At 39.4% G+C, this 25,644-nt stretch overlaps 1 protein-coding gene across 22 annotated transcripts in view; it reads left to right on the forward strand.

The window, feature by feature from the left end:
* The window catches only part of LOC135108998 (NADPH oxidase 4-like), a 120,062-nt gene that overhangs the window by 57,972 nt on the left and 36,446 nt on the right, over positions 1–25,644 (forward strand). For 18 of the 22 annotated variants that reach the window (XM_064019941.1, XM_064019943.1, XM_064019945.1 and 15 more), the window contains 9 exons: positions 3,283–3,380; positions 10,519–10,546; positions 11,053–11,206; positions 11,311–11,390; positions 13,033–13,398; positions 14,535–14,635; positions 16,151–16,315; positions 21,750–21,812; positions 22,896–23,719. In XM_064019941.1, the coding sequence (XP_063876011.1) occupies positions 3,283–3,380; positions 10,519–10,546; positions 11,053–11,206; positions 11,311–11,390; positions 13,033–13,398; positions 14,535–14,635; positions 16,151–16,315; positions 21,750–21,812; positions 22,896–23,719 (1,879 nt within the window). Of the gene's footprint in view, positions 1–3,282; positions 3,381–10,518; positions 10,547–11,052; positions 11,207–11,290; positions 11,391–13,032; positions 13,399–14,534; positions 14,636–16,150; positions 16,316–21,749; positions 21,813–22,895; positions 23,720–25,644 lie in introns of all 22 variants that reach the window. The other 4 variants (XM_064019951.1, XM_064019950.1, XM_064019962.1 and 1 more) reach the window with 3 other exon arrangements.

Here is a 25,644-nt window from a genome sequence, read left to right on the forward strand (position 1 = left end):
ATATAGAATATAGATATACACTAAAATCTAAAAGATCTTTCTAAAAAATAGAAATAGAAATTTAAAATATGTATTTGTTTTTACATAACCCCCAACTATTCCCTAGGCTGTATGTATAGTAATGTGTCCCACTGCTGCCACAGAGGGGACACCCAGCATGCATCACTGTTTCTGATACGTTGTAACACCAAGTTGTTAGTTCTAAGTATTCTGGTCATGAGACTGAAACAACAGGTCCATCTCAATTCTTGAAAACCTTTCATCATTAATCCTACGAACATTTCCGATGTGCTACTCCATGGTGGGACATTGATGAGACGGCGAAGAACATTATTGTAATTCACTCTTAGTCGATTTATCGTAGACACTTTCACATTACTACACAGGGACATGCCATAGACGTTATAACAGAAAGCACGGAACAATGTACATTTGACGTCGATAGAACATGACTTAGATTTCCTTACAATCATATTACCCCTAGAACATAATTTCCTATTTTGATTAATTACATCTTCATCATCTGTCAGATTACTTGATATTATATGACCAAGGTATGAAAAGTTGTCAACAAATTCCAACAATTTGCCACATAGTTTTATTATTGGTTTTTGGTAAACTATAGAATATCTAGATTGAAATAGCATGCACTTCGTTTTTTTAGTATTAAAGATCATCTTGTTGGCAATGTGACAGCCAAGTTTACTTTCATTTAACCTGATGTTCAACTCATCCATGAACACAAGAAAGAGATATGGGCTGAGTATCGAACCCTGTCATATCCCATTCTGCATGTGAAACCTATGTGACAGTTGATCACCCCAACCAACACAAATAGCCTGATTTACATACCAAACTCTTAAAATATTAACAATGTTTTTAGGCATACCATGCTCTTATAATTTGGTAAACAATTTATAATAGGATGTTTTATCGAAGGCTGATTTCACATCTAAATAACAGACATAAACCGGGGATCCTTGCCTATGGTAATAGTTGATTATTTCCTTGAAGCTAAAAATACACATATCAGTTGAAATTTCATTTTTTATATCCAAATTGATTATCTGCAGTGTGAAGTTCATTATGTATTCTTTTGTAAATAATGCTTTCAAAAATTTTTGAAAATGATATTGACAAAGTTATCGGGCGGTAAGTGTTGCTAATTGCAAAATCCAATAGCTTTCCTTTCAATAACGGTATTATTTTAGCGTCAGTTACAGCCTCTGGTAAAAATTTGTGAACTAGAAAACAATTCGACATAAGTGATAAAAATACTAAAATACTAAAAGGACATCTATGATAAAATTCATTGGGCACGTTATCAAGGCCAACCGCTTTGCCATTCTTCATCTTGTTAACAATGTTCTTTATTTCCTCGACTGTAACGTGATCAATGTGTACATCTTCACGGTGGTTGTAACGATTGAAAAATTCCCTCCTGTGTGCTTCGTCCCGCAGGGAGTTCAAGATCAAGCCGAACTTCATTGCCCACATGTTGGCTATGTTTATATCACCCCCTGCTCCATCTATACGGTCAGGCCAAGATTAGAATGCAGCAGTAATTTGGTCACCACATGAAAAAAAAAAAAAAAAAAAAGTTGGAAGAAGTATAGAGAGTAGCAACCAAGATGATACTAGAATTGCAAGATCTGCCTTACAAGGAGAGACTAGCAAGGATGCAACTCCCATCCTTGGAAAGGAGACAAGAGAGAGGTGATATGATTGCACTTTATGGATTACTAAGTGGGATGGAAAAACTAGATAGGGAAGATCTGTTTGTAATGAATGAAAGAGAAACAAAGGGACATGGAAGAAAATTAAAAGCAACCACCTGCAGAAAGGACATACAAAAGTTTAGAAGCATAGAAGCATTGAGGCATGGAATGGACTGGAGGGGGAAGTGGTGTGTGCTAGAAATATTCATGACTTTAAGGAAAAGTTGGATAGAAACAGTTATGAAGATAGGACAGTACAAGCTTAGTTCCTCTCCCATATATCACAACTAGGTAAACACACACACACACACACACACACACACACACACACACACACACACACACACACACACACAGAAGGTGTAACTATAACTATAAGATGGGAAATGAAACAATAAATAAGACAACAAGAGAAAAAGATCTGGGAGTGATTTTCTCAGAGAATTTATCACCAGAAAAACATATTAACAAGATAACAGGTGAAACTCTCAGCCTAATAAGAAACATAAGAGTTGCCTTTGCTTATCTGGATATAGAAATGATGAGGAAAATAATCACCACAATGATACGTCCAAGATTAGAATACGCAGCGGTAATTTGGTCACCACATGAAAAAAAGCACATAAGAAAGTTGGAAGGAATACAGAGAGCAGCAACAAAGATGATAGCAGAATTGCAAGATTTGTCATATGAAGAGCGACTAGCTAGAATCCAACTCCCAACCTTGGAAAAGAGACGAGAGAGAGGTGACTTGATTGCATTGTACAGATTGCTGAGTGGGATGGAAAAACTAGATAGGGAACATCTCTTTATAATGAGCGAAAGAGAAACAAGAGGACATGGAAGAAAACTAAAAGTAACCACCTGCAGAAGGGACATAAAGAAGTTTAGCTTCCCTCATAGAAGCATAGAGGCATGGAATGGACTGGAAGGGAAAGTGATGTGTCCTACAAATATTCATGACTTTAAGGAAAAATTGGATAAAAACAGTTATGGAGTAGGGACAGTACAAGCTTAGCTCCTGTCCTGTATGTCACAACTAGGTAAATACACACACACACACACCTGGCTTTTCTGAATAGATACCCCAGGATGGAAGTACTATTATGTGTCCAGGTGCACAGCATTGACTAAGATAGGAATACCAGAAAGATAATGCATAAATACTCCAAACAAATTTCTCTCTCTCTCTCTCTCTCTCTCTCTCTCTCTCTCTCTCTCTCTCTCTCTCTCTCTCTCTCTCTCTCTCTCTCTCTCTCTCTCTCTCTCTCTCTCTCTCTCTCTCTCTCTCTCTCTGTAAGAAGGGTTCTTGACCAAGGGTTATAATGTAGAAAAAAGTCTCTCTCTCTCTCTCTCTCTCTCTCTCTCTCTCTCTCTCTCTCTCTCTCTCTCTCTCTCTCTCTCTCTCTCTCTCTCTCTCTCTCTCTCTCTCTCTCTCTCTCTCTCTCTCTCTCTCTGTAAGAAGGGCTCTTGACCAGGGGTTATAATGTAGAAAAAAGGCCCACAGAGGTGCCTGTCCCTAAAGGAGAGGAGTGAGTGTGACCTGTGTTTCTCTGTATTGCAGTGGTGCACTCAGCCGCTCACATGTCCAATGCTTTCAATTTCTCCCGCCACTTCAGCAGACGTTACCCAGAACTCAACGTGGCGGCCTTCAAAGATCAGGTGAGGTGTTAGTTTCCTTTGTAACTAACAATTAAAATAACAAACAATTTTTCTGGAACTCATAAAAGATCAAAAATAGAAATTATATTAGCAAGAAACTGATACTTGCCACACATGTAATCCATTTCACGTTCCATTCCTGTGGTGTTCAAGACAAACATTTCATTAGCAGATGACCATTTGAATACACACCTGATTCATTTAATTTTATAAGTTCCTCCAAGAAGTAAAACTGCTGCAGCAGATCTTGTGTGTCCTTGTGTGCCTCTTGAGTGTCCTGCTCCTCCCTCATCACTCTTGAAAGATCTCCTCACACATGTTATGCGAAATCTTATGTCTGTTTCTTGCTCCTCACATATGTTATGTGAAATCTGGTGTCTGTTTCTAGAAGTTCCTCAACAAGTTGGCCACAGAAAGATTTATAAGGAGTTGCCTGTTTACACCCACAGTATTCTTTAATGATGTTATCTCCATTTTAATACATATATACTAGAATGGTAACAACACTCAGTGTGTCTTTCTGTCTCTCATGCTTTTTATCTGCATTTAGATCAAGGCTTGGGATAAAACTAACAGGACCCCTTCTAGAAAGTAGATTTAAAAAATGCTGTCCTTATCTAAAGTTATCACCAAAGAAAGTGTAATTACAAGACAGAGTAAGACTCTTGGGTGGATTTCTTCCCATGCTGTGCTGTGCTCTTTTTGTCTTTAAAAGTACCCATTTTCTTTGAGCACTGCACACTGAGCAGAAAAATCTACTGCCCTTCTTCAGTGCATTTAGTGCAACATAGATGCTTGCAATGTCTTGTTTGCCTCTGAACTTCCATGTTTGCTCACTGTGGAACCAAGGTATGTATTTCATTTAATTTACTTCTAGTAATCATCCATTCAGTCTTAACTTTACTTCACACTTAAGGTGGCTCTAAAAGATTCATTATTCATATATGTATCAAAAAACTTTGTCATTAAACAAGCTGTATAATGTTTTTGCAAATCAGCTGATGAGATCTGATGCAGGAAAGGTTGTGGTGCAGGAAGGGGAACCAATACAGTCATTGCACTCTGATGTACAGATATCAGGGTATACTGAGTAATTGATGTTTGCACAGTGTGGTTACTGGGGGCCACTCCTGTACCTCAGAGGCTGAGGGGCTAAAATGTGGTGGTTCTGTTCTAGTGAATGCTTGTGGGTGTGATAGTGAGAATGAGTGTGCTCATGTGTGGGTATTGCCTCACAAACCCACCTTCACAAGAGTTATCAACCTGATATAGGAACGGATGGAGTACTAATATTGCTATTATTATTATTATTATTATTATTACTATTATTATTATTATTATTATTATTATTATTATTATTATTATCATCATCATTATCATTATTATTTAGGGCAGCCCAGTGATGTAGGGGTTAGCACGACAGGGTCATATTCAAGTCATCCCAGATTTGAATGATGTAAGCTGAGGAACTTACTTCCATGCTGGAGTGGTAGGCATGTGTGTCTGTATGTGTGAGTGTGTATGCATATTGTGTTTCCACTAGGTGATTAAGAATGGTCTCCTCAATACCCTCTGTGGAATGCAAGGCAGTATGCATTAAAATGTTATTATTCCTTGCTTGTGAAGGAGACTGGCCAAGAGCAAAAGATCAGAAAGAAGCAACCTGCTAAACTGCTGCTGCTGCTCAAAAAGAACAATTCAGTGGAAAAAAGATTGCAAAAGAGTGAAGCTGGTTTAGTTCCAGAATGATCTTAATATTCCTCCCTTGAAATTATTAGTAAAAAAGGGGTTATTAGGAAGAGGAAACACAAAAATAAGCAGAGTTTTCATTTGTGTGTGTGTGTCAGGATTGGAAAAACAGTTTTTTATCCAACCCACTGGGTTTTTTGGGCCTTATTGGAGTTTTTGGGTTTTATTTATTTTTTTTTGTTTATTCCTCAAATTTATATGTAAATCAATTTAAATAAGCAATTAAAAAGTAACAAAAGGTTTGAAGTGTCATCTGAAGGACAGACACTTGTTTAGGTCATGTTGATACAGGTTGTTATGGTTGGACAAAGCCTGTGTTAACTTGTAATGTACAGGAAATGAACAGGTCAGGCTTGACTACTTTCACATTTTTATGTATATGTACATATATAAACCATATTTTATCAATAGGATATAAAACTTTTTTTTTTTTATGCCAACCCTGGTGTATTGTATTGTACAGGGCACAAGCCAAAGCTCAGTTTGTCCTGTCTCCATAACCATATTTATCCAGTTTCTCTTTAAACATGTGTACACTGTTTGCCACAACTATCTCTTCCTTCAAATCATTCCAGATTTCAATAGTTCTATATGGGAAGCTGTATTTCTTGATGTCGCTCAAACATCCACTCTTCTTTATTTTCTTCACATACCCCCTCATCCGTCTCTTTCCCTCCTCCATTTGTGGTGCCAAGTCATTTTTGTCTATTCTTTCAATATTGTTTACTAGTTTGTACATTGTTCTCAGGTCTCCTCTTTCTCGTCTTTCTTGTACTGTTGGTAATCCCATTTCTTTTAAGTCTTTCTTCATAGTTTAAGTCTTTCAATTCTGGTACCATCTTTATCACTATCCTATGTGTTCTTTCCAGTTTCTGTATATCTTTTTTTGTATGTGGAGCCCAAACTGCTGCTGAATATTCCAATTTAGGATGTATCATGCTTGTTATAATTTTCTTCATCATTTCTTTATCCCATTAGTTAAATACCACCCAAATGTTTGTTAACTAGCTGTATGTCGAGCTGAATATTCCATTTATGTGCCTTTCAGGTGATAGTGTGTCTTGGATCATTACTCCCAAATCTTTTCTTCATTACTTTTCATTATTATTTCTCTTCCCATTTTGTAATTCCGTGAAGGTCTCTTTTAACTTTTCATGTTTCCAACACGTGGCATTTTCTGGCATTAAATTCTAGTTTCCATCGTTGGCTCCATGCATGTATCTTGTCAGTATCCTTTTGTAATTACTTACAGTCATTTTCATCCCTTATTATTCTCATTATTTTTGCATCATTAATGGAAAGGTTTATATAACTATTTAGATCCTCTGTCTTATCATTTACATATATTTGAAACATAATAGGTGCCAACACAGATCCTTGCAACACCCCACTTGTCACTGCGCCAACTTGAATTATTGTCTCTGATTACTGTTCTCATTTCCTTCCCTTGTAAATAATCCTCCATCCATCTCAATGTTATTCCCTTTAGTCTTTCATTCTGTAACTTCCACATAAGGCATTTGTGGGGAACTTAATCGAATGCTTTTTTGAGATCCAGGTATACCGCATCAACCCATCCATCCCTCTCTTGCATGCCATCTATTACTCTCGTATAGAAGCTCAGTAGATTTGTAACACAGGATCGCCCTTTCCTGAATCCAGATCACTTTTCTGTAATTATCTTTTCATCCTCTAAATATTGCACCCATCTATCTTTAATTACTATTTCACAAAGCTTGCTTTGTGAAATACTTGTTAGTGACACTGGTCTGCAATTTAATAGTTCCATTTTACTTTCCCCCTTTGTATATTGGGACTATGTTAGCTCTTTTTCATTCCCTTGGTACTTTTCCTTTTCTCAACAAGCTGTTAATTATATCCCATATGGGTTCCTCCATTTGTTCTCTGCATTCTTTTAATTTACTTGATTTGGTCCCATAACTTTTCTAACATCCACTTCTTCCAGCAGTTTCTTGATTTCTTTTCTCTTTACTTGTATCTCCTGTATTCCCTCATTCTGTGATACCACTTTCAGTGCCACAAAATCAATTTCCTTTGTAAACACAGATTAAAAACTCTCATCCATTAGTTCACTCATCTCAGTAGTTTCATAAATTCTTCCTTCTCTTTTTAACTTGTTTATGTCATCCATATGTTTCATTTTTCCATTTACATATCTGTAGAAGAATTGGGCTCTTCCTTGCATTTTCTTAGTATGTCACTTTCAAAATTTCTTTCTTCTCTTCTTATTATACCATATTCATTCCTTGCCTTTCTATATTCTTCCCTAGTATTTGTGTTCAGTTTTCTTATAATTTTTCCTCCATGCCCTGTCCTTTTTCTTTTTTTGTTTCTACACACCTGGCATTATACCATTCATGCTTCCTAATTTTCACTTTATAACTTGGTACAAACTGTTTCACCCTCTCTCTATACTTGCTCAAAAATTTCATATTTTTCTTGCATTACTTTACCTTCGAACAGCTCGCTCTTTCCTGCTAACTTTTCCATTAAATTTATTAAGCTCTGCAAAGTTTGCCATAGCATAGTTCTGTCTCCCATTTCTAAATAGTTCATTCCTGTGCAACACTGTTTCCTCCTGTAATACTATTTTTATTGTCACATGGTTACTTCTTCCCATTGGAGTTAGACAATGTATACTTGGTCTACTATCTGGAGTTTTTGTAAACACAAAGTTCAACTGTGATGGTTTTTCTTCTCCTCAGCATCTTGTAGGTTTGCTCACCCACTGTCTCATCATATTCACCATCATGGTATGCATGAGTTCTTCACTCCATGACCCGACATTTTCTTTCACTTCCATCTCCTCCCAGTTAATTCCTTTAGTGATGAAGTTGCCTATTAAGAGCACTTTGTTACTTTTCCTTATCATTTCCTCTGTGCTATTTCTTGTTTTTAGTTGCATAGTTTTATATCTATTGGTCTCCCATGCATCAATATGTCACAATAACTTTTATTTTTTCACTTCCTTTGATCTTAATCACAACACTCAAAGTTTCTACCATTCCATCACCATATTTTACCTCAACAACAATGTTCTCTTTTACCAATATCATCACTCCTCTTCCTCTCTTTCCTTTTCTGTCTCTCCTCCATGTGCTATAACCTTCCTTTGCAGATCTCATCTTTATTTCCTTGTTTAGTTTGGTTTCCATTAAACATACCATATCTGGTTTATTGTTCTTTAGGTAGTCTTTAAGTTCCAACACGGTTGACACCAAACTATCTATATTTTGTATACATAATTTTTGAGCTTCCACTTTGTGATCTTCCGTGGCATCTTTGTGCCACCATTTCCTCATTTTCATGTCTACAACTTTCCAAATGAATCTCCTTGCTTGTTCCTGTGTTCTCTCCTCGTTTTTTTACTGGCCCTCTACTCTCAGCTTTACTTCTCTCGTCTTCTTTCATGTCTCTTTTTATCCATATTCTCCTCATTCCTTCTACTTTTGCCAGTTTTTCTGTTTTTTGTAACACATGTTCCGCTGCTGTTTGTGACATGAATCTTATTTTCATTGGTCTTGTTCCATTTTCATCATACTTTCCAATCCTATAAACCTCTTCAAATTTGTTCAACTATCTCTTTTCCTTCCCCTGCCACTTCTACTGTGTGTGTGTGTGTGTGTGTGTGTGTGTGTGTGTGTCTAGTTTACTAGTTGTTGTGTGTCTGGTTTACCTAGTTGTGGTTTACAGGAGGGGAATAATTTCATAGTATCCCAACTCTATATCTATCCAGTGTGTGTATTTACCTAGTTGTATTTACCTAGTTGTGTTTTACAGGAAAAGAGCTATGCTCATGCTGTCCTGTCTCAATATCTATAAGCATCCAGCTTAACTTTAAATTCACGAATATTTGTTGCTTGTACCACTATTTCATCTAAGTTGTTCCATATTTCTATGCTTCTATTTGGGAAACCATATTTCTTGATATTTCTTCTACTTGCTGTTTTCCTTAATTTCATTCTATGTCCTCTTGCACCTCTTGAGTCCCACACAAATAAGTCTTCTTTGTCAACTTGATCCTTACCCTTTAAAGCTCTGTATATAGCAATCAGGTCCCCTCTTTCTCTTCTCTCTTGTAATGATGGAAGCTTCAATCTCATTAATCTCTCAAACTTAGTACCAATTTGGTTGCAGCTCTTTGGATCCTTTCTATTTTCCTTATTTCCTTTTTATTATGGGGTGACCAAACAGTTGTGGCATATTCCAGTTTTGGTCTAATCACATATTCCATCAACTTTTTCATCATCTCTTCATCCATGTAAGCAAATACCCCTTTCATCTTTCTTAGTAACTCATAGGTTTCCCCCACTATTTTGTTTACATGTTTTTCAGGTGATAAATTATCACTTATTGTAATTCCCAAATCTTTTTCTTCTTTGGTTTTCTTAATTTCCACTTCTCCCATGGTGTAGGAACTTGTCAGTCTTCTTTTGCTTTTTCCTAATTCCATCACATTGCATTTCTTTGCATTGAATTCCATTTCCCATTTCTTACTCCATTTATATATCTTATTTAGATCTTTCTGTAATATTTCACAATCCATATTGTTTTCAACTCTTTTCAATAATTTCACATCGTCTGCAAACAGACTTATATAACTGTCAACCTCATCCACCATATCGTTGACATACACCAGAAACATTACGGGGGCTAAGACTGTCCCCTGTGGTACTCCACTTGTAACTCTACACCATTCTGATTTTTTTCCCTTTATTACTGTTCTCATTTCTCTGTCCCTCAAGAAGTCTGTAATTTAATTCAATGCCTTGCAAGCCCCCTATATTTTGAATTTTTCATAGCAGTCTCTGGTGTGGTACCTTATCAAATGCTTTTTTAAGGTCTAAATAAACAGTCTGCCCAACCCTCTCTCTCTCTTGAATTATATAAGTTGTTCTACTATAAAAGCTCACTAAATTCGTGACACAAGATCTTCCACTTCTGAAACCAAATTGTCTGTCAGTCATTGTATGTGTTTCTTCTAAATATTCCATCCATCTGTTTTTAACTATCCTTTCCACTATTTTTGCCACCACACTTGTTAGGGACACTGGTCTGTAATTCATTGGATCTTCTTTATTACCTCCTTTAAAAATTGGCACAATATTGGCTCTCTACCAGTCACATGTGTGTGTGTGTTTGTGTGTGTGTGTGTGTGGGTGTATATGTATGTGAGAGAGAGAGAGAGAGAGAGAGAGAGAGAGAGAGAGAGAGAGAGAGAGAGAGAGAGAGAGAGCTTGTCATGAAAACTTCCATGCAGAGATGTGAATCCAATATGAAAATATATAGATTGTTAACATTATTGTTACCATTATCACCATTGTTATTGTTGCTATTTGATATCTTCATCCTTATCATTGTCTTACAGAACCCGATTCAACTCTTTATCACAACAGGTAAGAAATGTAGCAGCTTTCATTTCCTGTTTATAGCAACTAAAACATTTAAGTCACCTTGAATCAGGTAACAGACTGAATAGAAAAGCTCTAAGTCTTTTCTTTCTCAGTGGTTTACATGTTACCAAAACTGATCTCGAAATTTATGCTAACATAATTTATAATGAACTTTGCAGTATGTAGTCCCTGTTTGTTTTACTATCTATAACAAAGGAAATTTTAGTACTAATCAAGATACTGAAGGTCAAGTCATCTATCTGATAATTTTGTAACTAAAGGTAGGAAAGAATTCTTAGTAACATGAATCCAACCATTACTTGGCCCTAAGATTGCATAACAGTGCTTTTGGTAATATTGGTCTTCAGGGAACAAGATGTGCTTCATGTCATAGTCACTTTCTCCAGTGAACTATTTGGGATCACATCACAATTGTTACTGTATTGCAAGGCATGTGTTTGCCTTGAGAAGCTGTGGGATGACTGATGTGCCTTTGATGTGCCTTGCAGTTCCAGGTCTAACAGGGTTGGCCATGCTACTAATCCTGGTGGTGGTGGGGGTGAGCTCCACTCGCTGGGTCAGGCAGAGGCACTACAACTTCTTCTATTACACTCACTACCTTGGCTTTGTTTTCTTAGTCCTCCTCCTCATTCATCCCCTCAGGTTTGTTTCCTTGTTTGAGTGCTGACTGAACTGTGAAGTCATTATACTGCCATTAGATTTTGTAGCTTCCTGAAATGAATTAAGAGGTTTTATTCTTCCTCAAGTGGTGTTCTCAAGGAGCAGAAGAATGTTGAGAGTCACATCCCAGGCTGTCAGATGTCAGATGGCCCACTAGAGGAGGAAGGTGAGTGACAGCATTCTTGGACTTGTATTCTGAAACGTTTTGCTCTCATGATTACTTTCAAAGGCAACAGAGATAATTAGCCAGGAGTGTTTCTCTTTGATTAATGTTAAAATCTTGTTAATCTGTCACTGGAACCATAAAAATACCCTTTTAAACACTTGTCACTTCAGCTAGAGTTCTTTGAAAGTAGTGGAGGTGCAGCACAGAAGTGTTTTAGAATATGGTCCTGGCTTGTATTCTGAATCACTTTCTTGCCATAACTATTTTCAAATGCTGCATAGATGATTAGCCAAGTTCTCAAGAGTATTTCTCTTGCCAATGATATGAATATCTTGTTAATTTATTACTACAACAGCAAAAGCACTCTTCAAATTTAAACCAGTGTCACTTCAATAAGAGCCTTTTGAAAGTAGTGGAGGTGCAGTGCAGAAGTGTTTCAGAGCACAGTCCTTGGTGAGGCCTTGAGGGGACCTTTGGCAGGAGCCTCAGGCCATTATATTGGCATTCATAACCAAAAATTACACCTTTCTTCTTTGTTGTGGCAAATTTCTGTATATTGAATTGTTTGTTCTATACTGTGGTTCTCCTATATAGTGTTACTAGTTTCTCTCTAATACTGTAGTGTAGTGTAGTGTAGATGATCAGACAGCATTGCTAAGACCTAAATGTTTGTTTAAGTTCAATATCCATGTGTATACATCTTCCACTTGTATCAAAGTGGATGCATGGCATAGAACACTGAGTATGATGGCATCAGATGTGGATTATGGTGTTGGTGTAGTGACTCAAGGTGAGGTTGAAAAATTATCTTGGAATCTGGTCATTCTTTATTGTCTTGAGATGTAAGGTGTTTACTCTATAACACTCATGGCAGATTATTTATCCAACTTATGTATCCATTTATCTCTCTGTTGCTTCACTGACTTTGGAAGTATCCCCCAAGATGGTGGCCTCAGCAGAAGAGTCTCCACCTCTCTATCCAAACAAATATCCAAGACGCCTTCTTCTTATTTGTCTTATTTATTGATTAGTTTTATTTATTTATTTTTTTGTTTATTTATTTTATTTATTTATTTATTTTTTTCAAATTACTGATTTTTTTTCATACAATAAAGATTAAATACAATGTACATGAATCAAGGTGTGCAGTAACAAAAGATTTTTCTTTCCTTAGGATTTGTTTCTTTAGGAAATCAATACAATACAGTAAAACAATTACACTGAATACAGTTCCTGAATTTGCAGTGGTTTGATTCTGTTTACACTGACATTGAGATCCTCCACAAGACAGTGAGCATCATGATTACAGGTATTGCATGATAAAGGATTACCAACAGTTTAACTAGATTAGATCCCAAGCCTGGATGACTTTTACTTCAGCAGTTTTTTGCTTTGGCACATCATTTCTGGAATGAGTAGCAGTTCTCACTAATAACACTTTAAACACTTTATTATAGCCTTGGATTTAAGATATATGTTTTTAAGTGGTTGATGGACTAGCGTTTATAGTGAGCAAAGCTTTTCAGGCAATTTGATTACATTTGAGTATTTGAGCATTTGAGTGCATGATCATTTAGTAAGTTAAACAATTAAGTGATTAAATGGTTACTGATGAGTAATGATTAACTGGAATCCTGCCCAGCAGGATTTCCTGAACCCAGCAGTGAGGAAGCCCAGCCTCTGGTGCACAGCTCAGCCCTCCAGGGTATTGCAAGGCAGGACGGTACACCAACTAAGCACACTGAACCAGAAGAAAAATTCAGCTTCATAGACTCTGAGACCATTGACAGCCACCCCAAGCCTGAGGAGTACAGCTTCCCAGAGCCTGAGGAGTATGGCTTCCCAGAACCCAGCTATGAAGAAAGTTATGGTTTTGCAGAACCTCCGCCAAGAATGGATTTCTCAGAGTACAGCAGTGGCTACGGAGACCTGGGGCTCATCTTACCACAACCCAAGGTGATGTTTGGGAACCAGAGGCCAGCAGTGTCATCTAACTTCTTAGAGGAAGGTATGCTTTGTTTAAAGGATGCAAGCAGTCTAATCACTTTCAAAAAGAGATTGGTTCCTAAATAGAGTAGTAGATGAATGGAATAGACTCAGTAGCCATGTTGTTAATGCTGAGTCATTAGGGAATTGAACTTCAAAAAGATATTAGATAAATTCATGGATAAGAATGATAGGTGTTTCATGCATGGACTGCCATGTTTAGGCCTGATGGCTTCTTACAACTTATTTTCCTATGTTCCTATGCTAAATAACATTGATAACTGTAGGAAAGAAAAGGATGGCTTCTGTTATTGAAGGAAAATTACCATAAAAATAAACAAAAGGCACTTCAGGATGGGAGTAGCACATGTAAATAAGACTTGGATGTGTAATAAAAATTCAAGTGTAAGTTTGGAATAATGGAAATGAACTATTTAAGAAATGTTTGCAGCACAAGCAGAATGGATGATGAAAGTGAAATTCAATTTGAAAATAAGATTTTATTTATGCATATTGTGGAGTGAAGTAGGAGGTGAAGCACAGCATGCTGAGACAGCTTAGTCACTTGGAGGAAATGCATGACAGTGACATGAGAAATAAGATTTGCAAGTGTGGAATATATATAGGGATTGTGAAAAAATTCATGAAAGTGAGAGGATGGTGCTGAAGTATATGACACAGAAAGAGGAAAGCTTAATCCATTTCTGTCTATTTTATGTAATGCCAGAGAAAAAAGACTTTCCTCAGCAGTGAACCAATAGAGAGGGAGCTTGTTGAGGGAGTGATGGGAGCTGGCAAGAGTAAGATGTAAGTGAATTTTGGCCATGGCTCTTCCCCCCAGGAAATCCCTATAACATTTTCTTTTTACTGTGTACTAGATTAATGCAGAGTGAGACTTTAATTTCTAAAGAAGGTTAGAAATATAATTTATTGCCAGTAAAATATGATCTGTGTCCATTTGTTTACTGAGTCATTGTACACATACTTGCCAGTCCAGTCTTACTTGATATTTAAGTTAATATGTAAAACAAGAGTGGAATTCCCATAATTAGTACTTAATATGAGCACACTTAATTGCTCACATCCCTGGTGTGGTGGCCATGAGGTGACTGAGCTTGCATGTGAGAATGTTATTAGTTTATCAATGTCATATTTCAGATCAGAGATTTGAGACACCAACAAGAATGTGGATGAAGAAATTCCACATAAAGAGAGAGATTTGCCATCACTTGCCAAAGTTTGGATCTGTACATTCAGTGGTAAGTGATGCAGTCTGTGGCACTTGTGTAATTGACTGCCATCAGTGATGCCTTGCTCCTCTCTGGAACAATTCTTACAAGGAACACCACCTTCAGTATTCTTTAAACATTGTCTTAGAACTCTGACCTGCATACTTAACCTTTTTAATGGCAAACCAAATTTTCCACTTCATTGCCTATAATTTCTTGGACACTATTCTTGTACTAAGCTTTCGTCAGTATTTCTGCAATGTAAAATCACAATATTAGTCTTCGGTTCCCTCTGCTTTCTCACCTGTGCCTCCATGCAAACCATTGTCACAGTGCCAGGAAGGTTAAGGACGAATGCTCACACCAGTAGAAGGGTTCAGACTGTGCACACATTAATCATCTGAGTGCCAACAGTGTTATAAGCACTGGGATAACCTTGGCTATCTCAAAATATTTAGTACTTTGTTAATGTTAAATTGCTATTATATCATTACATCCTACACACAAAACACTTTCAGATGTGCAGCTTGGCAGCTACACATGAACCAGGCACAGGATCATCTCTTCTGCTTCATTTACACGTATCTTTGCAAAAACTTCTATGCAATTTTTTAAGCATCCTGTTTTTTGATGCATGAAAATTTACTTACCTCTCTCTCTCTCTCTCTCTCTCTCTCTCTCTCTCTCTCTCTCTCTCTCTCTCTCTCTCTCTCTCTCTCTCTCTCTCTCTCTCTCTCTCTCTCTCTCTCTCTCTCTCTCTCTCTCTCTCTCTGCATATTCTTCATTTATGTATTGATTTATTTTATTTATTTATTTATTTTCATTTTTTATTTATTTATTTTCTATTTTATTCATTTATTTATTTATTTATTTTATTTTATTTATTTATTTATTTATTTATTTATTTATTTATTTATTTTCATCTCTGGCTTAAGTAGAGCAGCAACATTCCCATATCTTGCATCACCATCACCATTATTGCTCTCAGCCTCCTGTGCCACATTGTGATGCATTGATTGTAAAACAATATTGTACATATGTTCTGCATAGATAGATATAAAGATTCATTGACCACAGAACCACTTATGAAAAAAGTCAGTAACCATGTGGTCCAGACTGATATACTTAAAAAGGTACAAAGCTTAAACATAAAATACAATACAATAAAGCACAGTAAATGAATATAAAGCTTAAATGTGAATAATCTAATAACACACAATAAAACAGTAAAATGACAGGGAAGCATAAACATGAAAAATCCAGCACAATCAAAACTCAAAGATGTAACCTGATACTGAGTCATGCAAACCATACAATTTCAACATTTTATGAATAACACGACACACATTTTATATAATGTTCCACAGTGTGCATACCTATAACTTCTTGAACACTGTTCTTGTACTAAGCTTCCACCTCGTAAAATCACAAAATTAGTCTTTGATTTTCTCTCTTTTCTCACCTGTGTCTTCATGCAAACTATTGTTACAGTGCCAGGAGGGTTCTATAGTGTGCAGAAATCTCATGTGTCCTTTCCTCTGGCAGACATGGGTGTGGATGACGGTTGCCCTGGTGGCCTGGATGGTGGACTGGCTGGTGCGGTGGTGGCAGCGCAGGAAGGAAGCTGCTGTGGTGGAGGTGGAGTTCCATCCATGTAGTGTGGTTCAGCTTACCCTCAGAAAACCTGGCTTCTCCTGCTCTCCTGGCCAGGTAAGAACATCTATCTATCTCTATACCAGGCCAACATTCCCACATGGGGTAGCCCAGACAAGGCACCACACATTTACACACACCCAGCAAGAACATAAGAAATGAGAAAACAAGGGAAGCTGTAGGAAACCATCAGGCATACCTATGGCAGGCCCTGCATGAAACTTACCTACTTACCATACATTTCAGTGTGTAAGACAATACTTGAATCATCCTAAAAGACAAAAAAAGGGGGTTGTCCTATGTGCCAGATACAAAAACATTTACCGTAAAATTTTACTCAAAATACCTTTGTAAATAAACAACAGTCTTATATTACAGCTTTTGGGGAAGTTCACAATGTAAAATAGAATCCATTTTGAGAAAATGTATTTAAACATATTCCTGTTGAAAAGTGTTTAAACAAAATTTAATGTAGTACAACTACAAACCTCTGCTGGCATTGTATACGAATGGATAAAACAGGAGGCTGTGTGAATATTTCCCAGTTTTTCCCAAAGGCAAAGGAGGAGCTATATAAAGATCTTCAAGGCATAGAACCCTAAACTAAGCAGTAAAGAAAAGCAAATTGGGGGTAAGATGAATCTCTCCTGTTTGCATTGTTATATAGGGATGAAGTTCATATTCTGAGAAAAAAATTCAAGAAAGTAGGTGTATCTAATCAAAGAAACATGATATATAGAAGATTACAGCCGACAACCCGACACACGCAGGTAGCACAAGGCAAGGGTTTGTTTATGTTTAGGAAAACTTATTGTACCACATATAATTCTATATCACCTTTGTCCATCCATCCTTTTTCATGAAAATGTACAAAAAACACCTGGTGGAAATTTTATTTTAGGTTTAGTTTATTACTTAAAGATGATGGTACCTTATTACTGGTATTTAAGGTATTTTATTCTTTGTACTGGTATATCACTGTCTCAGTTGCCTGGTGCTCACTGATTCAAACTTCACCTTATACCACTGATATCAATAAAAAGCATTTAATTCTGACTGAAATTTGGGGGGTCATCTTATCTGCCAAAATATACGATATTGCCACTTCTCGTGCTCATCCATGAATTTATATAATCTATTAAAGCTCCCTAATAACTTGGCTCTAAAAACTTGATTACTGAGTGTGTTCCATTCATCTACCACTCTATTTGAGAATCAGTTCCTTCCTTTCTCTCTTTTCTAGATCTGAGTCATTTCTTGCCTCTCATTCTTGTCCAAATACACTGTTACAGGTATAGTCATGGTAATTAGTTAAGTAACACACATCACTCACTTTGCTCACTTTTCTGTCTTTAGTGTTTTCCCTAAACCTCACTGGCTCTTATCTGCTTAGAATCAACTTTTTCTTATGTAAGAGGAGCTTTAGCATGTGACAACAAAAAAGACAAAAAAAAATGTTCACTGAAAGAGCCAGTCCCCAAAGAGTGTTGTCAAAAGGTTTATCTAAATTTCGAACCACATTGCTGTTTATCAGGGTTTCGTAAGACCATCAGCAGATCAGAGGACTTAAGGTTCAGGATAAGCACAAAACACTGGAGTGAGTGCAGAAGGTTACTGGACTTCTGATCATCATTATACCTGCATGTCTCTGTCACACAGGTTGCCTTCATATTTATGTGTTGTGCCTGAGTGAATGTATAATTTTTTCCTCTGATTATATGATGAATTATACTGATTGTCTTGATGGTTTGTCAGATTCCTTTGCAAAAATATAGGGAATTATAAAGCTATTGGTTTATTTCTACGTTTGGATATTGTAGTGTGTGTGTGTGTGTGTGTAATAATAATAATAATAATAATAATAATAATAAACGGTTTATTCTTTAGGCAGTCAACAAACTGAAAATGTACATTGGGGGTGGGGAAATACTTGACATTAATCCTAAAGGTAAGTCAAATCTAGAAGGGACTATTGATTGATGGCTCGCACCATGGTGGGAATCACACTGAGTCTGTACCGGTCCGTACGCAGCACCTTCAGGGACGTTATCTTGTTGTGGTGTCTGGTGGCACGGGCCGGGCGAGGCGCGTCAGGCGGCAGCATGTTTCTGAGACGTGGATGATGCAGAAGTCCCCTTCCAAACTTCTCCAGAGCCTCACGGTACCTGGTGGATAGTCTGGACAGGCTCAGGGTGTTCAGGGCTTCTTCATAGGTGGTGTATGCAGGGCCAAGGATGACCCTGCACGCCCTTTTCTGCACACTCTCCAACTGTAGCTGTTGAGTTTGTGTGAGGGAGGAGGACCACGCTGGGGAGGTGCACATGAGTTTGGGGAGGATGAAGGTAAGATACAATCCCCTTAACTCATCTGTCGGCGTCCCCAGCGACCTGGGTCTGCGCAGCATGTACAGCCTGTAGGTAGCTGATCTTATGGTGCTGGTGACATGCTGCTTCCAGGTCAGCTGGTCGTCCACCGTGACTCCGAGGAGCTTGGCAGATCGGACCACCTGGAGGGGGTGAGGGCCCACTGAGAGCTGGGGAGGGGGCACTGGTACAGAGGAGGTACAGAAATGCATCACCACAGTTTTGCTGTGGTTGATGGTCATCCTGCTCTCCTCCATCCACGTCTGCAGCCGCTCCAGAATCGCTTGCGGTGGCGAGTAGTCCGGGTTCTTGGTGGAAACTGGGATGCCCACGGTGCAGTCGTCCACATACTTCCAGCAACGGGGGGTGTCAGTGACGGCGTCGTTAATGAAGAGGAGGAAGCATAGAGGACCTATCTTGGTCCCCTGGGGGACCCCACATGTCAGCTGTTAGAAAGTAGAGACAGAGCCCTGATAGTGAACGGCCTGACGCCTCCCTGTGAAGAAGTCGGCTAGCCACGCTGTCAGGTTAGGAGGGAGACCCAGACTTACTGCCTTGCTGATGACAACAGTGTGATCAACAAGATCAAAAGCCTTTTTGAAGTCCACAAAAGCAACAGCTAGAGAGGTGTTTCACTTGTCCAGGTGGCTGTGGATGAATTCAAGGAAGCTGGTCAGGTAATGGGAGGTAGAGGTGGCTTTAATATTTCCAAACTGTCTAATATCCACAGTATTACAGATTTTGGTGTAGGCCCAGTCATATACAAAATCTTCACAAATAAGGCTAGGGATGGGGGTGATAGAGACTGGCCTGAGATCATTGAGTGACTGTGGACTGGAGGTTTTGGGGATGGGGGTGACGTAAGATGTCTTCCAGTCCTCAGGGCAAGAGTGTTGGGAGAGTGAAGCATTTATTATGGAGCATAGCAGTGTTGCTAGCTCTACAGCAAATTCCTTGTAAATTTTTATAGGGAGGTCAGTGGGAGTGGTGGATCTTGGTTTGAATTTGAGTATTCTCTTAAAAACATCCACCGCCTGGACACTGGGGGGATGAGAGGGAGCCGGAAGATAGGCAGGAAGCAGAGTGGTGTGGAGGGGAGGAAAGGTTTGACAGATAGCAGCAAAGTGATCGTTCATCTCCTGAGCCGCGAGAGTAGCAGGAAGGTGTGAGGTGCAAGGAAGAGACGAAGTGTGCTTTTGTAGGCCACACAAAGCTTTGATCTTAGCTTACCACTGTCTGTTGTTGGTCAGCTTGAGGTGGTGTATCTTGTCTGGGTAATAGTTTGCCTTTGCAGCCTTAATCTCCCTGATCACTCTGTTTCTTAGTTTCCTGTATAGGACCGGGCAGGAGTGGAACACCCAGGTCCGCTGACGCATGAGTCTTTTAATGCTGGGTGTCATCCAGGGAGCATCAGACGGGTGCGTTGTGACGCTCTTGGTTGGGAAGTAGCAGTGGAAGGCTTCTGTGGTGGTGGCGACGTAATTTTGCCATTTTAAGTGGACGTCCTCCACATCCAGCACCTCGGTCCACGGGTGTTGTGTCACCCACTGCCCAAACTCCCTCATGGCTGAGTCAGGCATGGGGCGGTGGGTCCTGGTGACAGCTGACCGGGGGGTCGAGGTGGTGGGTGTGGGTGTCCACAGAATGGAGAGGTGGGTGCTCCGTCCCATGGGAGGCAGCGGTTTGGGAGGCGAGTACTGCTGGCCCAGGTCTGTCAGTATAAGGTCGAGGATGGCTTGCTGGTGGGTGGGGAAGTCCACGACCTGGGTGAGGTGTAGCTGGTGTAGGATATCGTTGATATCTAATCTGTTAAAGTCCCCACAGATGACCAGTTTGGCGGCAGGATACTTCACCCTCAGGGCATCAGCAGTGTCGCTGATGTGAGCAGTGAGTAACTGTGCTGTGGTGGCTCGTGGGGGGTGGTGCACGACGCACACGATGATGGAGGCCGTGTTGCTGGGGTGGCAGGGGGGCGTGACTCTCACCCACAGGGCCTCTACACCGGCCGGAATATCGACAGGGAGGTGTGAGGGGCTGAGGGTAGAGTGGCAGAAAACGGCCACTCCTCCCCCCCTGCGTCCTGACCTCAGGTGATGGTAGAGCTGGTAGTCCTGCATTGTGCACACCTCAGGAACAATCTGCCACGCCTCAGTAACCGCCACAATGTCTGCACAAGTAGAACTCACCATCACGATTAATTCATCCATCTTGTTGGCTAGAGATGTTGCATTGAATAAGAGGAGGGAGGGGAGACTGTACCAAAAACGAGGTACTTCATTGTGCCTGTATTCCTTCTTCCCCACCCTGCGGTCAACTCTGGCACTTGAGGTCACAACCTTGATGGGACGCACATGTTTCCCTCCCCTCGACCCGCGGTTCCGAAATAGTTTCAGGGTCTTAAGGCACTTTATCACGTTGGGCGGCGGGTAACCTGATCCTCGCCTGCGACGTAGGAGGTAGTTGCGTTCATACGTTTGCACTGGAGCACACATTGTTCTTTATGTGTCACCACTCACTCGCTACATGTGTTCACAAGTACAACAATTCCACTAGGGCGAGCCTAAAACTAACAGCTAAGAGTTGAAAACAGAAAAAAAAAAACTAAGGTCGCTATCACTAGGGGCGGGGAAGGCCAACAAGCTGGCCGAGGCTGCCCGAGAGCGCCAAAGATCACACGTCCTGCCCTTGTGAGGTCAGAACAGTGTGTGTGTGTGTGTGTGTGTGTGTGTGTGTGTGTGTGTGTGTGTGTGTGTGTGTGTGTGTGTGTGTGTGTGTGTGTTTTGTTGTAATATTTAGTTTCATTACCAAGTCTTCATGTTGCACACTTTGGATAACACTGTCCACATATATTACAACAACCCACACCTAATCTAAGTGCAGGGGATGGCCAATACAGATGTGATGCTTCCCAGAAGTACAACAGTCTTGTAGCCCGGTGCAACAAATCTACAAGAAAACAAGGCTATACTTTCAACAAGCAGCAGTGTGCCTTTAAAAATAATTAAACCAAAATCTTTTAAATTATTCAAGTTTTATAAAAAGTAAATATGTACCAGTGCTTTGATATTGAACAGAAATTATATATATGCATTTAGTGCTCTAGTTTTATTGATTTTACTTTTTTCCAGTATGTGTTGGTGCAGTGCCCACAAGTGTCCAGGTTTGAGTGGCATCCTTTCACTGTGACATGTGTGAGTACTTCTTTGTATTTCTTTGCTTCTTCTTCCTGTTACAGTTTATGCTTTGTGACAGATTCATTATGGAGCAGGATGAGTCACCCCAAGGTTGGCAGGCAGCAGCAGCAGGTACTCTGCCACTGTGTGAGCCACGAGACAAACAAATGGGACTATGTTGATTTTGTGTGTCATATTAGCTTTGTGTTTGAGCTGCTCTGTTTTAATCGAGCATGGCAGTTTAAGGAGGGTAACCACTGTGCACACTTCTTCCTCTTTGTAGTTTTGTGGTTTTGCTGTGTCTGACTTGCTTTTGGACAATGAAAAAAAGAAAATGTTTTCAGTACATCAAATAAAGTAGATTTACATAAGTAGCTGGTATTTCCTCATAAGATTTCTTCCAGCCCCTCCACCAAGACTTCTTCTTCTTCTTCTTTCTCATATCTAGGTCCATTATTAATTTCAATATCCTTGATCACCTTTCCAGCACATCACTTCATCTTTAGTACATCAGATGAAGTAGATTTCCATAAGTAGGTAGTATGTTCTCATAAGATTTCTTGCAGCCACTCCACCAGGACTCCTCTTCTTCCTCACATCCAAGTCCATCATTAGTCTTGGTATCCTTGTTCACCTGTTCCTGCTGTGCTTATCCTTTGTTACCATTCAAAGCTCTGTAAAATATTGTGTTCATAAACAGAGAAAAATAAGAGAGAATATGAGATTATTTTTTTTGTTTTGATTGTATTTTGTTAAGAGACTGTAGCATTAATGTATTTGTCTGTAAAATTGTAAGTGATTGTGGGGAAAAAAATTTGTTGTAGTAGAAGAGTTGAGTGAATGAGAGTCACATCAACATATATATAAAACTTTTTAGATAAAATATTAACTCCACAAATGTTTTAGAATTTCTTTATTGTGTTTTCACAAGAATTTACTTTTCACTAGGGACTGACAGAACTAAAAGTGATTGATGTGTTTATGAGTGTGTGGTGCTTTGTATGGGTCACCTCATGTGGTATTGCTGACCTGGCATATAGATATAAATATTCATTATTGTATTTCCAGAGTATTATAAACATGTGTATAATTTCCCCACAGCCACCAAGTCACCACTCCCCCGACACATTCACCATCTTCATGCAGGCACGGGGGGACTGGAGCCACCATCTGGCCACAGTACTGCAGCCAAACCTAAACACTTTCTCTATGATAGTCAGTGCAGTCAGTAGTGATGTGAAAAGTACAAAACATGATCAAAAAAATGTTTCCAGTTCACTTAGACATTCTAGTCATTCACTGTGCAGCCGCCTAAGCTTGCCATCATCGTCACCATCATCAGACCATCAGCGTCATTCACTAATGTTTAAGCCCATTCATGGTTTTCCAAACATAGACTCATCACAAAAACCCTGGAAGGGAATCATGCACAAATCATCTTCATGTGACAAGTCAAGGGGTTCTGACAGCACAGGTTTAAATGAAAGAGTTCCTTGCCCTGAGTCTGTCCCACACAAAGGTTTGGGAAGCCAAAGTGTGGATGCCCAGCTCTTCCATGCTGCTCCCTCATCACTTTGTAGTAACTCAGCATTGCAGGAAGGAAAGGGGGATGCAATGTCTGGTATACCAGGATCTCAGGAACACTGTAACAAAAATTCCATCACCTTGCATTCACATCCCAATCATTATAGATTGAAATTAGAAGTAGACCCTCACAATCCATGTAATGTAAACACCAGAGAGAATATCAAAGAAAAGCATGCATTAAAAGCACACAGCAGCTCGGAGTCAAAGAATGACATGTACATCAGCTCAGTCATGAACTGTAATCATTATGTTGGTAGAAGAAGTGTTCAAGATGGAAGGACGGATCCAGCCAGTGACAGGAAGACCATCGTTCATATTCCTGAAACTCCAGATGTGAGGTGAGGTCTTGATTTTATGTATTTATTTTATTTGTACTTATTATTCTATATACATTGGAACTTCAGTTGCTGAATACCTCCCTTTTTTAATAAATTGGTTTTTGAACAAAATTTTGAACCCATTATTGTTTTGGTTGCCATACTATAATTCGGTTTTCAATCAAGGTTCCTTGATTTTAAATATTAAAAGACAGCAAAAGCTGCCATTTATTGCTAATTCATAGTTTCTATGAATATTTACTTTGGATAAATATTTATATATTTGGAGGAGAGACACAGAGTGAACACAGTAATTCAATCTCTGAAATAAAGTAAATGTGATCCCACTGAAAAGCCTCAATGTAAACAAACAATTTTGGGCACTCAGGAGTAATCCCGAGCCACCTATGCAGCACAACTGCATTTTTCCAGTACCTTTTCTCAGCAGCAAGATGTCTAAGTGTTATGATCACCTTTATTTTGGTGGTGAGTGGGTTGCTCCTCTATGTGTCACTCTGAAAGGCTTTCCTCACTAGGCTGGTGACAAAGAGAACACCTTCATGGTAGTAGACACCTGCCAAAACAATAATTACTCCCAGTGAGTTCTAAAGCACTGTTCATGGGGTGCTGTGAACTTATCATTAAACCCAGCTGTGACCTCACTGAATGTTTCCCTTTGTGTCTCACAACACAAGGGGGGCAGTCACAGCCTGCCCTCTAAAGACAACTCTCTTCCTCCACACAAAACTACAAGCACCTAATAACACACACACCCTTCTCTCAAAAATTTCAAAATTATCATGGCGACTCCTACACCAGCCTCGGAGTCCCCATCTGGGGAGGGGACCATAAATGTCCCCAGGTCAAACTGCCCTTCTGTCGACAACCCTGTCTTGACATCCCCCCTCAACTTTTTCTTCATTAACTTCTGCAACATTCGCAGTCTAAGATCTAATTTTCAATCTGTAGAACACAACCTTTCCTCTTCTAAACTTCATCTTCTTTTCCTCACTGAAACTCAGGTGTCTGAGGCAACTGACAGTAGCTCCTTTTCTGTTCCTTCCTACTTTCTCTATCCTCATTTTCGATCCAAAACTGGATGTTACGTTTATGAGCACAATGACTTAACCTGCTCTCTTGCCCACGCTCTTGAATCTTCCAAGTTTTCCACCATCTGGCTACGACTACAGAGTCACTCTCAAACTAAATTTATCTGTGCTGTATACCTCTCACCTAACTCCTCTGACTATAAGAAATTCTTTGACTACTTAACTTCCAAAGTGGAGCACATTCTGACCCTCTTCCCTTTTGCAGAGATCTCCATTCTTGGAGACTTCAATGTTCACCACCAGCTTTGGCTTTCCTCTCCCTTCACTGACCATCTTGGTGAACTAGCCTTCAACTTTGCTATCCTCCACGACCTAGAGCAATTGGTGCAACACCCTACTCATATTCCTGACCATCTTGGAGATATGCCCAACATTCTTGACCTTTTCCTGACCTCTAATACTTCTGCTTATGCTGTCATCCTTTCTTCTCTGTTGGGCTCCTCCAATCACAATCTCATATCTGTATCTTGTCCTATTGCTCCAATCCCTCCTCAGAATCCCCCTAAACAAAGGTGCCTCTGGCATTTTGCCTCTGTTAGTTGGGGGGACCTGAGGAGGTATTTCGCTGATTTTCCTTGGAATGACTACTGTTTCTGTGTCAGAGACCCATCTTTGTGTGCAGAGCGCATAACAGAGGTGGTAGTGTCTGGCATGGAGGCGTACATTCCTTACTCTTTTTCTCGACCTAAACCTTCCAAGCCCTGGTTTAACACAGCTTGTTCTCGTGCTATACGTGATAGAGAGGTGGCCCACAAAAGGTATTTAAGCCTTCCATCACCAGAATCTCATGCACTTTATATTTCTGCCTAGAACCATGCCAAGTCTGTTCTCCAACTA

This window comes from Scylla paramamosain, chromosome 18, assembly GCF_035594125.1.
Source record: "Scylla paramamosain isolate STU-SP2022 chromosome 18, ASM3559412v1, whole genome shotgun sequence".
Taxonomy (NCBI): domain Eukaryota; kingdom Metazoa; phylum Arthropoda; class Malacostraca; order Decapoda; family Portunidae; genus Scylla; species Scylla paramamosain.